This window comes from Zonotrichia leucophrys, chromosome 2 (assembly GCF_028769735.1).
Source record: "Zonotrichia leucophrys gambelii isolate GWCS_2022_RI chromosome 2, RI_Zleu_2.0, whole genome shotgun sequence".
Classification (NCBI taxonomy): domain Eukaryota; kingdom Metazoa; phylum Chordata; class Aves; order Passeriformes; family Passerellidae; genus Zonotrichia; species Zonotrichia leucophrys.
In genome coordinates this window covers 116777240-116790575 of record NC_088171.1, presented here as the reverse complement: position 1 = coordinate 116790575, position 13336 = coordinate 116777240, and the positions used below count along the sequence as shown (strand labels likewise).

The following is a 13336-nucleotide window of genomic DNA, read 5'->3' as shown; positions in this document are numbered from 1 at the left end:
AGCCTAGTCACAGGATCAAACAAAGACAACCCTGCAGCAGCAAACACCAATTTACATCAGATTCAACAGAGCTATTATGAAGTGTTGAATTTGATGTCAAAAAAAAAGAAATTCAGGCCAGATAATGAAAAAAATTTCTTCTCACACTTTATGAATATTCACACACGAACACACATGCACTTGTCATGAGCACTCATGCTTTTCCTGTTTATCCCCATTTCCTTGCCCACCAAGCTCTCTGTCAAGCCTAATGGCCTCCTTTTCCCAGACAATCCAGTGCTTTACTCCTGCTCCATCTTTCAGTCTGCCATTTCTAGCTCCCATTCCAGTGACTCCAGTTCTCAGCATCTCAACCAGAACTGCCACTGAGTCATAGTCTCTTCACTAATATGTGGCAATACCAGGGAGGACAGAGCACCAAGAGCAAAGGGGATAAGTCTTTCTACTTCCCCATGGTACATCAAAAGTTTCCTGTCCTTCAGAAGAACAGCACTACAGCATGAAAGCAGCCCTGCAGATGCACTATTTAGAGTGGAAAGTCAAGCACCACCACAGCATGAAAAACTAAAATGTAGGTTGTGGGAGCTGCAGTCCCTTGGCCAGGTGTGTGTGGGTGTTGAGACCTGTGCCTTGCACCCTGCTCCCAGGAGCACACTCTGCTCTTTCTCAGAGGGCTCTTTCCTCCCTCAGTGCTCAGCATACACTGTGATGTGCTAGTCAGTGCCTTTTCATTCTGCTTTCTTGTGGTGATTCAGCGTGTGGCTCTGTGACACATTTGCTGCATATTAGTCCCAAGCCTGCTCTGAAGATAGCCTTTTTTAATTCCCTCCTGAGCTTTTCTGTGGAGTTTATCAATGCAGTACTTGTGTGCCTCCTAAATGCTCATTCATTTACTGCCATAGCATGACTGTGAGAGTGGGTTTTCTTTTGATTTTCATTTTGCATGTGGAGAGCTGAAACATAGTGAGGTTAGGGCGTAAATGTTCCTCCAATGGGGTGCCCAGCGTTGAAGGTCTGATTTTGCAGAGCCCTCAGCCTTAAGTGGCAGCTTGTGGGTTCAAAGCACATGTCCCATTGATTTCTGTTGCAGGCAAGTGCTGAGTATTTCTGGAAATTAGACCCCACAGTCTATAGCTTGGCATGTTGAAAACAAGCAATGTGCAATCTCACAGTCTGTGTGAAATTTGGCTCAAGCTACTTGCCAGGCTGACACAGGGGCTCAGGGGGAGAGGGAGAGCAGGGTCTGCTTCTCAAGGGTTGTACCCAACAGACTGAACCTGGTCTCCACCAGCCATTTGTTGCCCACCAAGTGTGCGTCCTAGCCCATCTGCTTCCAGTCCTTTGTGCCCACATCATCTTTCAGTGTGCCTTGTGGCTCCCACCCCAGTGACCCAAGTCTCCAGTACACAGGTGGGTTCACCACTAAATCCTCTTCTCTCCAATTCTGCTGCCAGCAGCAGGGAGGATGAAGCTCTGCAAGCAAAAGGTGTCAGTCTTCCAGTTCCTGGCTCCATGCCATGGATTGGCCTAGTGCAGAGACAATTGTGATCACAAGTAAAAGTTGTAATTACAAAAGCCCTCTACACCCCACGGCCTAGGCAGGAGATGCACATTGTGGGCATTGAACCATCAACACAAGCTGAACAAGTTTATTTATGTTGGGAGGCCAAGCTAAAGCATGAGGCAATCTGCGGGGCCATTAAATGCTAAAATTAAATATGTTTCTACAGGGCATGTGTGAATTGCCCTTTCAAAGGCTTGTAACTCAGACAGATGTAGGCAGATTTTTCACAGGACAGCAAAAGACATAAGCAGTGTAAAACCATTTGTTTTATTAAGTGTCATGTCTGTAATCTAAACTACTAAACTTTTGGCAAATTTATAGCCAGTTGAAGACATAATTTACAGCACAGTATTTTAGGCAGCCTGAACAGCACTGGTTCTGCCATTCTCACCTCTAGCCTGTGTTTGTGCACCCATGCACTGGGAATCGAGTACTGCAAACAGATGGAATGAAGCCCACACTGCCAATGTCCCCAGAGAGCAACTGATTTCCTGCCTCATCCCAGGGCATCCCCAGTGCCAAGCTGCCCGTCCCTCCTGTCCTTGGTTCAGCTGCGGCTGTGCAACTCACTTGGCTTCTCTCACCCCAGGTTCCTGAGGATATTCTGCAACATCTCCCCTGTAGCCTCCCTAGGAGCTGCTGATGTGCCAGATCCAGTGGCTGCTTTCCACTTCTTTCTGGATTCTGTTTAAAAGCTATAAACTTTAAAGAGAATATATAACTTTAAACTCTATATTACTAGATAATGCGTACATTACACGATATACATGTCCCTAGGACACCTTCTTTACTACCAATCCATGTCTCATTCATCATCTGTGTATGGGGGAAGCACTTCTGCAGAAGCATTCAGAAATTCTCCTTTGTTTGAAATAATTTATAATAAAATAGTGAATGTAAGCCTTATGTTAGAGGTCTTGTGTATTATAGAGTTATTTTATCACAAGTTTTTCCCTTTTGCCCCAACACAAGTAGAAATGCACCCCAGCTACAAGCAGAGCAGCCCAGCTGCCATCCATGGGCAGTGGGAAGTGTTCACACATTTTCATACTGATTTTTATTTGCTGGTATTTTACTGCTTCTGCAGTAAATTGGTGCTGACTGTGAACCGGCATAAAACATGACCCATAAAAGCAGAAACATATGGCCAAGGAACATTAAGGTCACACTAAGGATAACAACTAGAAAGGTCTGCCTTGCAGAGCCCAGCTGGGCATATGGAGAAACAAGTCTGAATAAATAAAAACCTTACATAAGTCACCCCCATGAATGGCCCCTTTTGGTTCTAAAACTGTTCCAGTCGGCATTAGTGCGGACCAGTTGTAAAATCCTTTCTGGAAGCAGGATCCCATTTCTGAGAAACAGCAATTAGTTTCAGCAGTGAGTTCATTTGAATATATCAGGGCTTTTGAAAACACACACATCAGGAGGCAATAATGGCTAAACCCTCATCTGTACTTTAAAATCCTTTCACTCTAATCTGGGACATAAAAATCCTCATGCTGTAACTCAGCATCATGCATTCCAACAGACTTTTTTCACTGTATTTTCAAAATGCATAATATGGGGGCTTTTGATGAGCCTAGTAGTCAAGCCATTGGGTGCTCAAGTCCTTTAGGAAACAGCCTCAAGTTCTACCAGGAGAGGTTTAAATTAGGTATTAGGAAAAAATTTCTTTACTGAAGAGATTGTAAACATTGGAACAGACTTCCCAGGGAAGTGGCGGAGACACCATTCCCTGGAGGTATTTAAAAGATGTATAGATGTGGTGCTTAGGCACAAGGCTTAATGGTGGACTTGGATTAACTTGGACCTGGTGATCTTAAAGATTTTTCCCAACCTAAATTATTCTACAGTTCTATGATTCTATAAGTTTTTATTTTACATAGAAAAACATAATGCACCGATTGTACATGTTCATAATTAGTGTACTTGGCTCTACTTTAAAAGTTTTACCCTACCTCTGAATTTACAGTCTCTGATAAGCTTGACTCTGTGCTAGTAATGCTCTTGCAACCCATGTTGTCCTAAGAATAATTTTTAGCCCCAAATTTGAATAAAGTTACTATTAATTATATTTTGATTAAATAAGTTTGATTAAACAACCCAGGTTGTTTAGCCAGAATATACATGTAGTTGTTTGGTAAAATTTTCTTTCTCGGCAAGGCAATTCTAAATTTTCAAACCTGTTTGCACTGGCAGCAGGTTAAAAGCTAGTGCTCTTTTGATACCTGGGAGGGCAGAGAAGGAACATTCAGCTCCCAGGCTGTGCTTGGTGCCTGTGCAGGGAGCAAGCAAAGGCAGAGAAGGGTCTTCACCACTTGGACTGAGGAGCAAGTTCAAACATCAAGAATGCAGCTGAAGAAGGGCAGTTCTTGTAAAGAAAAGTGAGTCACAGAGAGGGAACGTGCTGCTGCAGCATACTTGTTGCTGCTTGACTCCAGTGTAAGAGCAAGGGTGGCACTGGAGAATACAGGAAATTTCCAAGAACAGACCTCTTTCACATCTTCCCCAGCCACTGAATCCATCCCTTCACCCTGAAGATGCTCCCCCACTGCTTTTAGGTACCCAAATAACTACAGACATGGATCTCCTACTGTTGGGAGAATGGGGCTAAAAAATTGTGCCCTTTTGGCACAATGATATGCTGAAAGCAGTCACTGACTCTTTAACTGCTAGGCTTAACCATCCACCATAACTATTTGTTAAACTACATACCCAGATAAAACCTCCAGCTGCTCTTAAAAACAACACTTCATCAACAAAAGCCAGCATGAACGCCTCAGGCAAATGCTTTGCTTTTGTGTGAGCTCCCTGTTGACTCAAGGCCCCTTTCTGACCATCAGAGATCACAGAAGACTTGGCCGCAGCTGAAAGGGAGGTCATACTCTTCCCTGTGCTCCAAATTTTGCACCATTTACATGACTCTGAAATCCCAAAACTCCTGAGTGACAGGATTACTGGATGGATGTGGACCCTTCAGAAGAGATGGCTCAAGATAGGGGAAGGGCCTGTTGCCATTGCTGCCCCCAGAATTGTCTGATGGATGCAGCCAGGCTCTCAGATTAAACTAAATTTGCTGTATTAATGCTGGGTTGCATGTTTACTACCTTGCATATTTCAGACTTCACTGAGCTGAATCTTAACAAACATACATTCTGAATGGATTTTTATTATTGTTGTTCCCCCTCCCCCCCTGGTAATTAAGACTCATTATGTGGAGTCATCAGCTGTTTTGCTTTGTTTCCCATCTGTTCATGGTGTACTTGGGATCCCAGACAATACTGCAGATGGGAACGCCATTTCCGCTGGTTTGGTTTTGCTCCAGTGGGACTTCATGTGGCCACTGGTGGAAAAACACAATGGTTTTGATTAAAGATTTTCTGTATTGTAGACTCTTGTCAAATCTCAAAATTTTCAAGATTATGTCACTGACTAGAGTCAGTGGCAGCCTTTCTCTAAGAGGGTTTTCAATCCTTTCCCCATCTACAACACCTCCATTCTCTGAAGTCAACAAGGACTCTTTCTTGAGAACAAATCTTGTGCAAGTCACAGGGAAAACCACCCCTTCCTGTGACTGGGAAGAAGATAATGTTCTGGTTCCATTGCTGTTAAATGGAGCAGAAGTTGGAATCTAATGAGACTGTGCTATGCAAGTTTAATCTCCTGTAGCCCCTTCACATTAGTCTTTCCCTCCTGCATCAGTCAGACTGTCATACTGGCACACTGTTTCTGGCCTCTGATGGCTAGCAAGCCTACTCTGAATTGCAGCCAAGGTATACTTTGATCAACTTAGGTACCATTTGACCTCATGCCTAATGCCTAAATTGTCATTTTTCTCAAATATTTGTTCTCTCTCCCCAGATTTTATTCCCTTCAAATCCATTTCAACCTTTGCTATCTGAAGTTAAACAAACCACTGTCTTCTATAGCTTCTTGCTGGAAAATTATGGCCTCTGCTTTCCTCATGCTCCCCAGAGTTCTCAGGTAAATTTATTTCAATTTACATGTCCCTGCCATGGTGACAGGAGCCGAAGCACTGCTGTCAGTCCTAAAGCCAACCTACAGGCAGGTACCTGCTCCAGCTTCAGCCCCTCTCACTTCTGCTTAGTGCCTCATTTTTTACTTGGCCTGCATTTGGAGATTTATTTTAGTTCTCAGCTTGGTCTCAGGAACATCTTGAAAATGGCCTCCTTCCCCCCCTGTATTCATTTGCCAATGTGGGTTACACGGCTACTACATTATTTTGGTCAGTCATTCTCTGATTCCATTTCCTGGCAATTTTCTTCCAAATCTATAATTCCTACCTTGGTTTCTCAGCCTCCCTGCTACTAAAATTGCCAGACACTATTTTTGGAGTAGGTGTCAAGGGCGAGCTTCTCTCCAGGTGTAGAGAATGGTGGCATTTCATTTCACAGGGACACATCCATGTGGTCACGGCTCTCAGCTGTTATAGCAGCACTGAGCTCAAAGATTCCAGGTGCTTTAACACTCCTAAGGTCCAGTGGCAGCTTCAGCAAGGATGGGCTTGGGTGGCTTTACAGCCAGTGGCCACAGAGCCAGGAGGGGCTGCAGCTCTGCATCCTGTCACACAGCAGGACAGTGCCACAGCTGGGAACAGCCACTGCAATTTCTGCCCCCCAGGTAAAGCCAAGTCTCACAAGCACTGCCCTCCCCTGCAGCTGGTTACAGGGCAGGCAAACTGCAGTGATGTCTGGGCAGCCAGAGAGGAAAGGTGCTGTAATTGTTCAGGCTTTTCAGCCTTGAATTGCAGAAACCTAAGAAGGCTCAGTCCTTGCATATTTGTCCCTTTCAGTGGAACACGATTGCTAAAGAAAAAGTCAGTGACCTTTACCTTTATTTTTTGTTAAACTGATCATTTCATCAGAAAAAACCACAAAATTAACATGTTGCCTTAGAGTGTATGCCAGGGCAGGAGGACCAGAGGAGATATTTTCAATAAAACTAGAAATTGTTTTAATAAGGGAAAGAAATGATAGAAAAATTGTGAGGGAGTTACATTTAAGATGAAGAATAATGTCAGAAGATCACCTATGCCTAGTGCAAACCTCACTGGAGTATCCAGACATCTCAGTCATAGCCTGAGTTTCACATTTTGTTAGAGATATATGAACCTAAAGAGGCAAGGAGGGGAGATATATAAAGACAGGTAATGCTGGTAGAAGTCTGGAGACCTTTTAAGATGCCTTAGATATAAATCTGATAAAAAAATAAAATCCAATAAAGCACACAATCATGCTTTCTAAACATAGGCTTTTACCTGTGATTGGACCAAACCACAATTTCAGGAGAAGAAAAATCAAAGCAAATACTCATAGGAGAAAATCTGTTAGAGCTGTGAACTTTTCACCTTTAACAGCAAGTAGTGACCACGGGGTGCAAGATCAGATGGCTGACTTAACCGCCGAGTAACAAAATTAGGCTAAAAGTTAGATCTGGTCTGCCCAGAGGCAACATGACAAATTAGATTCATCCCCTCCCCGTATTTGTATTAGTGCACTTTTTTATTAGTGAACAGATTATAAAAGAAGGCTTTGCCTCAAGGCAGGGTTTTCTGGCACTGAACTAATTTTCAAGCTGAGGCTCTCCCCTGAGGGCACAATAAGACCCTCCCTTCTTTGCAGCCAAGGATCAGATCCTCAGAAAAGATTTACCTGTGAACAGCTCTCAACATATTTGGAGCTTTAAAAAATGGCAGATTTCTTTCTATAAACCTACATAAATGGGGATATAGTTTATTAATAAAGAAATATTTAGTAATTTTCTAAAATAATTCAGTGTATTTCACTGAAAATATTTATTAAAAATAAATTGGTTTAAACTCATCTCTCTGGGGCAGGCTCTGTAAACTCATGCTGTCTCCCAGCCTCAGTTGGTGGTCAGGAGTGAGGACTGCTGACAATGCAGGTGGCCACCCCTCTTCATGATAAGGCTGCAGGCTCACACCCTGAAAGTCTTGCGGCCCTGTGAGCTCTTGCAGTCAGTCACAAGTGTTAGTGTTTCCAGCACGAGGCCTCACTTTGCAGACACAGCTGCGTGGCATCCCTCTGACCTGGAATGGAGCTGTGAATCAAGAATGCATTTCTTTTTTCCTCTGAAGATGAAAGACTTTCAAAATTAATTGCATGACATTATGGCCTGTCTGTGTTGTCAGCTTTGATTTTGCTGTGACAAAATGATGGCCGCTCCCTGTCACGGAGAGTGACGCCGGGCCTGTGAGCACGGCACTCATCAAGTGGCAGCAGCGAGGAAAGCATCACTGTAGGGAAAGCAGTTTCATGGAGGGGGTGCCAGGGGTGAGGTAAGTGCAGATGTTACACTCACACAGGGAAGCCTGCATGGCCATGGCTCGCTGCAGCTGGTGCTGGCTCAGCCATACCACCCACAGCTCTGTGCCAGGCACCCAACTTCCTGACCCCATCCCCACAATCAGTCCAGCTACTGAGGGTAACACACTCCAGAGGTGTCCTTTTGAGCACTCAGAGCTGAATGCACAATCACTAGAATTAAAATCAGAGCATTTTAAGAGCAGCTCTGCAACTGCCTTTGCAGTGGGAGCAGAAGGAGAGAGAGAAGACCAACTCCTTTTCCCTTTAGAGGGCAGTGGTGTTCATCGTACAAAAGCTGCTTTTCAAGGAGGTAAATCCCTCATGGATAACAAGCGGGCCAGCAGCAGCAGAGGAGCAGAAGGAATTGGGACCAGTGCTGAATTGCACTGGGTGCACTGCACCGTGCAGGCCAGCACCTCACCCTGATGTACTTTCTGTAATGCTCTGTGCAGGGGCTCATTAATTTCCCCTCATTTTCATGCACAGTAATCAGACAAGTAATTACGGTTCCACTGAGACTTCCTTTCTCCCACCACACCACGAGCACAGCCCAGAGTGAAGCGCTCCTCACCATCGACGTTTGCCAAATGACTGCCTCCCTTTGAGCCAGATGAGCCCTTCCTGTGAGATTTAACCTGTTCAGGGAGCCAAAAAGAGCTGATTTTGAGGGCAGTACCAACCTTTTCATGGGCTTGGGCGAGGCCTCCCTCTCCAGGTTGGAGGAGGCGTGCTTCACGTGCATGGCGTTGTAGGAGGTGTGGGTGTACTCGTTCTCATCGCTGTAGTCGGGACCCAGCAGCGTTCGAGCCCACGTGCCCATGTCGTAGGGAGGCAGAGTGCCCCCAAACTCAGAGGGCAGGCATTCGGGGTGTATTAGCTGGTGGAGGCTGTTCAGGTTGTTCCCGTGAAGAAAGATCTTTAACAAATAAAAGAAAAAGTTCAAAGTCGTCACCCACTCCTTACTTCATTAAGTACAATAGCAGCACTAATGATGTCTGGAGCGTCATTAGTTGACGCTGCAGCTTCAGGTGGGAATTTCAAAAGCTCTCAGGGCTTACTCAGTTGGCAGAAGAGGGGGGATTAACTTAGGGGTGGGCAGCTGAAGAATTAGCCTGGCACTACTAACACTTCAGTAAACTCCGATTCGCTTGCTTTTGGCACTTGACAATTTCAGTTTCTTAAGTACCAGATCAGGAGAGGCAGAAGTCAGGAATTATGACTGATTATTGCTACTGTAAGAGGATAGAGGCTTACATGAAGAGCAGTGAGAAGAAAAGGGTGACAGCGGAGCTTACTAAAAGCAGGCATAAAGAGTAGGACTTCAGCATCTGAGGGGGCCTCTAGCCCTGCACCCCAGCACAGACACTTCCAGGAGGTATCAGGCTGTGTCACCACTCGGTGCTGCTTCAGCGACACTTGGTTCTCTAATCCCTCTTTGCTTTCAGATGGGTCCTACCCTTTTCCTGCCTAGTCAGATCCACCTCAGGGTGGACTCTGGGGTCTCCTGAGGGATTATTTAGCTGTTGTTTGACAGACTGCAGAGAACAAATGGCCAGGATGACTGCAGAACCCCCAATTCACTTGGGTTTCAGTGGAGAGGATCTGCCTCCTGGGCAGTGTGAGCAAAACCAGCCTTCAGGCATGGGTACTTTTGGTGGAAGCAAGTGAATTACCATTATGTGAAAACAGTCACCCTGCTGAAGGAATGAAATATGAATTTTTACTCCTACAAAAAGAGTTGAACTGAATTTTCCCTCGCTTGCAAGCAACTTCAGCCAGGCCTGATAGTCCCTCTACATTGCCAGCTCTCTCTATCCCTGAGCATGTCCCAGTAAAATGTATCCATGCTTTGTTAGTGATAACAAATTTCTGGTCCCTGGCTGAGTTATTGATTCAATCCAGACCATTCCAAACTCTAATTTTTAATAACAAAAGCAATTCTCTTATACCACATGGAAAATGTAGAGGGAAAAAAAACCCCAAAAAAACTAGAAAAGAAAACAGGCAGCTACTTGGAAATCCAGGTCTGCAGGTTCCTCCCCACCCTCACCCCCATCTAGTTACCCTTTTCCTTGTCTTGTCTTTGAGGAATGGTTTGATTAGCGTGTACAGGGCATGGATGTACCAGGGCTGATTGACAAAATGGACTCCTCCAAAACGTGCAGGAAAGCTGTCCTATAGAAAGAAAGAAAGGAAGGCAGTTAAGAAATGCAGTGCTTTACTCCGGCAGTCAATAGGATGAAAGTCGGAGGAAAAATCTGTCTCTGTCCATCTGCAAACGAGCTCTGGGAGGGGGCAGGAGGAAAATGGAGAAACAAAAAAGATGCCTGTAAGCGTTTGTATCAGTTTCCTCTGCGGACAGAGGCAGTCCCTTCGCCCCTACACACACTGGCACATCAATTGCCGAGGAGATGCTGAAGATTTAAAGTCGGGTCTCCAGCCACTTCTCACGAACATTTTTTAACTCCGTCAGGGCATCTGACTCGGCCGGCCTGGGAAGTGAGCGGGGGGTGACGAGGGGAAGCTCTCTAATTTCTCATTGTAGAGCGCAAGGCAAGCCCCCGGTTCCCACGCACAGCGCTGCTCAGAGCTCACCTTTTCACCCCTCGGCCTCCCTGCCTCCCCCTGCTAAAATCATCATTACAATGGCTGACCTTTCGGGGTGAGCAAGCAGCGTGTTACAGGGAGGAGGATGGGTGGGAAATGCTGATAAGTGAAGGTGTGGGGAGAGCGCACCATGGCAGCACCATGGAAACTGCGGGAGCCGCTGCCCGGCTCGGCACGAACAGCCCGGGCATCATTGAGATGCAGGGAGCGTCCCGCTGGAGCGGCGCTCGCACAGCGTCCCGCAGCATCCTCCGCCAGCCCGCCACGCCCAGGACAACGGGAGGTGGCTGCTGGCCGGTCTTTACAGGTTATTGCACATTGCGAAGGGTGTTTTGCACCTACGAGCTTACCCAACAAACGCCAGTCAAGGAAGAGCCTAGGATTTTTTTTTTTTTTTTTTTTGCGTGGCATAAATAATGGGACGACCGCTGCGGCTGTGTGCAAATACGCTCGCAAGGGGAAGAGAGCAGCCTGTCTCTCTGCTGTGAAGGGAGATTCTGATGAAGCCGTCCTCATCCTGTGTGTGCTCCTAACCCCTGCAGCTCAGCAGGAAAAGCAGAGTATAATCAGGTCTCCTCCTTCAGGGCTTTGGCTCTGGGACTCAGGCAGGTTCCTTCCCCCCACAATTAGCACAGGGTGTCCTGGGGCTTTCTCTCGCCTTCCTCCCGAGCATCAGAGATTGAGCACAGCTGGTGAGAATACAGGGTGGATTTGTGAGATGATATGAAAAAATCCCCTTATACACCTGCTCTGCAGAGCTTCTCTGCTGCTTCAAGGTCAATTTTTCCCCCAGATTTAGCAATATGTATGCATACAGAACCTCCTTCAATCCAGGGCACATCATGAGGACTCTCCACACTCTCTAGCTGTGGCTTGCCCTGGCTGACATCTAAAACCATACTAGGATAATATTTGTGAGCAGCCTCAGGCACTAAGTGATATCTTTTTCTTTTGCTATACAGTGAAATAAGACATTTCCACCTCAGACAGGTCAGTAGATCTGAAATCATTACAAATCTGCATATTGGATGTTCTGTGAAGAACTATGGGGTAATCAGGCCAGCACACAGGAGAACAAGCAGTGTAACATCACAAGTGATCCCATTTTAAATTCCAGTAAATGATGAATTGAGCTTTTGAGACCCCACCTGGGGTCCTTAGCCCATGAAAGATGTCAACCTGTTAGAGTGAGTCCAGAGGAGGGCCAAAAAGATGATCAGAGGAATAGAGCACCTTTCCTACAAAAACAGGCTGAGGGAGCTGGGGTTGTTCAGCCTGGGAAAGGGAAGGCTCTGGGGAGACCTCATTTCAGACTTCCAGTGCCTTAGGGAGGCTGCAAGGAGGGAGAGAGACTTCTTATCTGGGCAGATAGTGACAGGACAAGGTTTTAAATGAAAAGAAGACTGGTTTAGATTAGCTGTTAGGAAGCAATTCTTTTCTTAGAGGGTGCTGAGGAACTGGAACAGAGAAATTGTGGATGCTCCATCCCTGAAAGTGGTCAAGGCCAGGTTTAATGTGATCCTGAGCAATGTGATTTAATGAGCAGCATCCCTGCCATGGCAGAGCGATTGGAACTAGATGTCTTTTAAAATCCTTTCCAACCCTATGATTCTGTTCAGTGATTCTATGATTCTATAATTCTCTTTCAGGATGACATAAGTCCTGTTGGGGTTTTCAATAAAGAAAAGTGTATTTCCACTGCTTTTCATGAGACTTTAGGATGCAGATCTGACTGAGATAAAGTGCTGAAGTGCTGCATGTTGCAGTGGCTTCAACTAATTGCTGAGAAATTGCTGCAGAGAGTCTGAGCCCAGCTAGCAAAACACATGGACTGACAGAAGTGTGAAGCCCAAAGTGATTTTTTACCATGTGATAACCTAAAATTGTGTTTTATAGCAGACCAGAGCCCTAAAATGCCCGTCTCATGCAAAATTCACAAATTCAGTTGCCTTCCTCACACATGGGAATGAAGCTTTTAAGATTTGGAGCTTTTCACAGATTATTCTAAAAAAAAAAAAAACAAACCTAAGACAAACTGGAAAGTTCCATATTTGCCTTTATTTATTTATTTATTTATTTATTATTAATTCTATATTTTTCAAGCTGGCTGCCATCCCACAAGCTGTATCTATGAGGAAGAAGTTTCTGACACCTTTGCTCTTTGGAAGTAAATTGTCACAGCTGTCCCCAGGCTGTACTGCAGCAGCTAATGTCAGTGTAGAAAGTCCAATCTGAGTCTGAAGCACAGGAAAGTAAAGAAAAGAAAGATTGGAAGCAGGGGAATAACTTTAAGACGCAGAGATTTATACTGACCTGAAAAAGAAAGGATTTTTGCCTTCCTGCTGGAATGCACAAATTATATTAATCATTTTTAGTGAGAAACAGCAGTCAGTCTTCATTTTCAAGGGGGAACATGTATTTTTTAGGACATGTCGACCAGCTTTAATAATACTCAGAATGGCCCAAATACTGAGAATTATAGGAACCAGCCAGAGGTTTAAGCTAGCAGTCTGCCTCTAGAAAAAAAGGAGCAGGATGCACTTTCCTATATAGAAAATTAATTTTATGTCCACCCTATGTAGATTGTTGAGTCTATAAACTAGCTTCTATCTCACTATCTGTGTTATAGGAAAGCCCTTAATATAACAATTTTATTTAAAGGCAATTGCTTTCTTTTAATTTTGAAGGTACACCAAAACGTGCACAAATACCCTTGAAAAGGAAGCATGACAGTCAAACAAAAAAAAAAAAAAAAAAAAAGAGAAGATTTTTTTGTGTGTGTGTAACTTTCTTCTAAACTTTGTTCCTTGCCCTA

At 44.9% G+C, this 13336-nt stretch overlaps 1 protein-coding gene across 1 annotated transcript in view; it reads right to left on the bottom strand.

Moving 5' to 3' along the window:
* Positions 1-13336, bottom strand: part of CLVS1 (clavesin 1) — a 99507-nt gene that overhangs the window by 9653 nt on the left and 76518 nt on the right. Inside the window, exons 4-5 of the mRNA XM_064706155.1 lie at positions 9979-10089; positions 8595-8830 (exon numbers count right to left, since the gene is read on the bottom strand). Of these exons, the coding sequence (XP_064562225.1) occupies positions 8595-8830; positions 9979-10089 (347 nt within the window). The remainder of the gene's footprint in view (positions 1-8594; positions 8831-9978; positions 10090-13336) is intronic.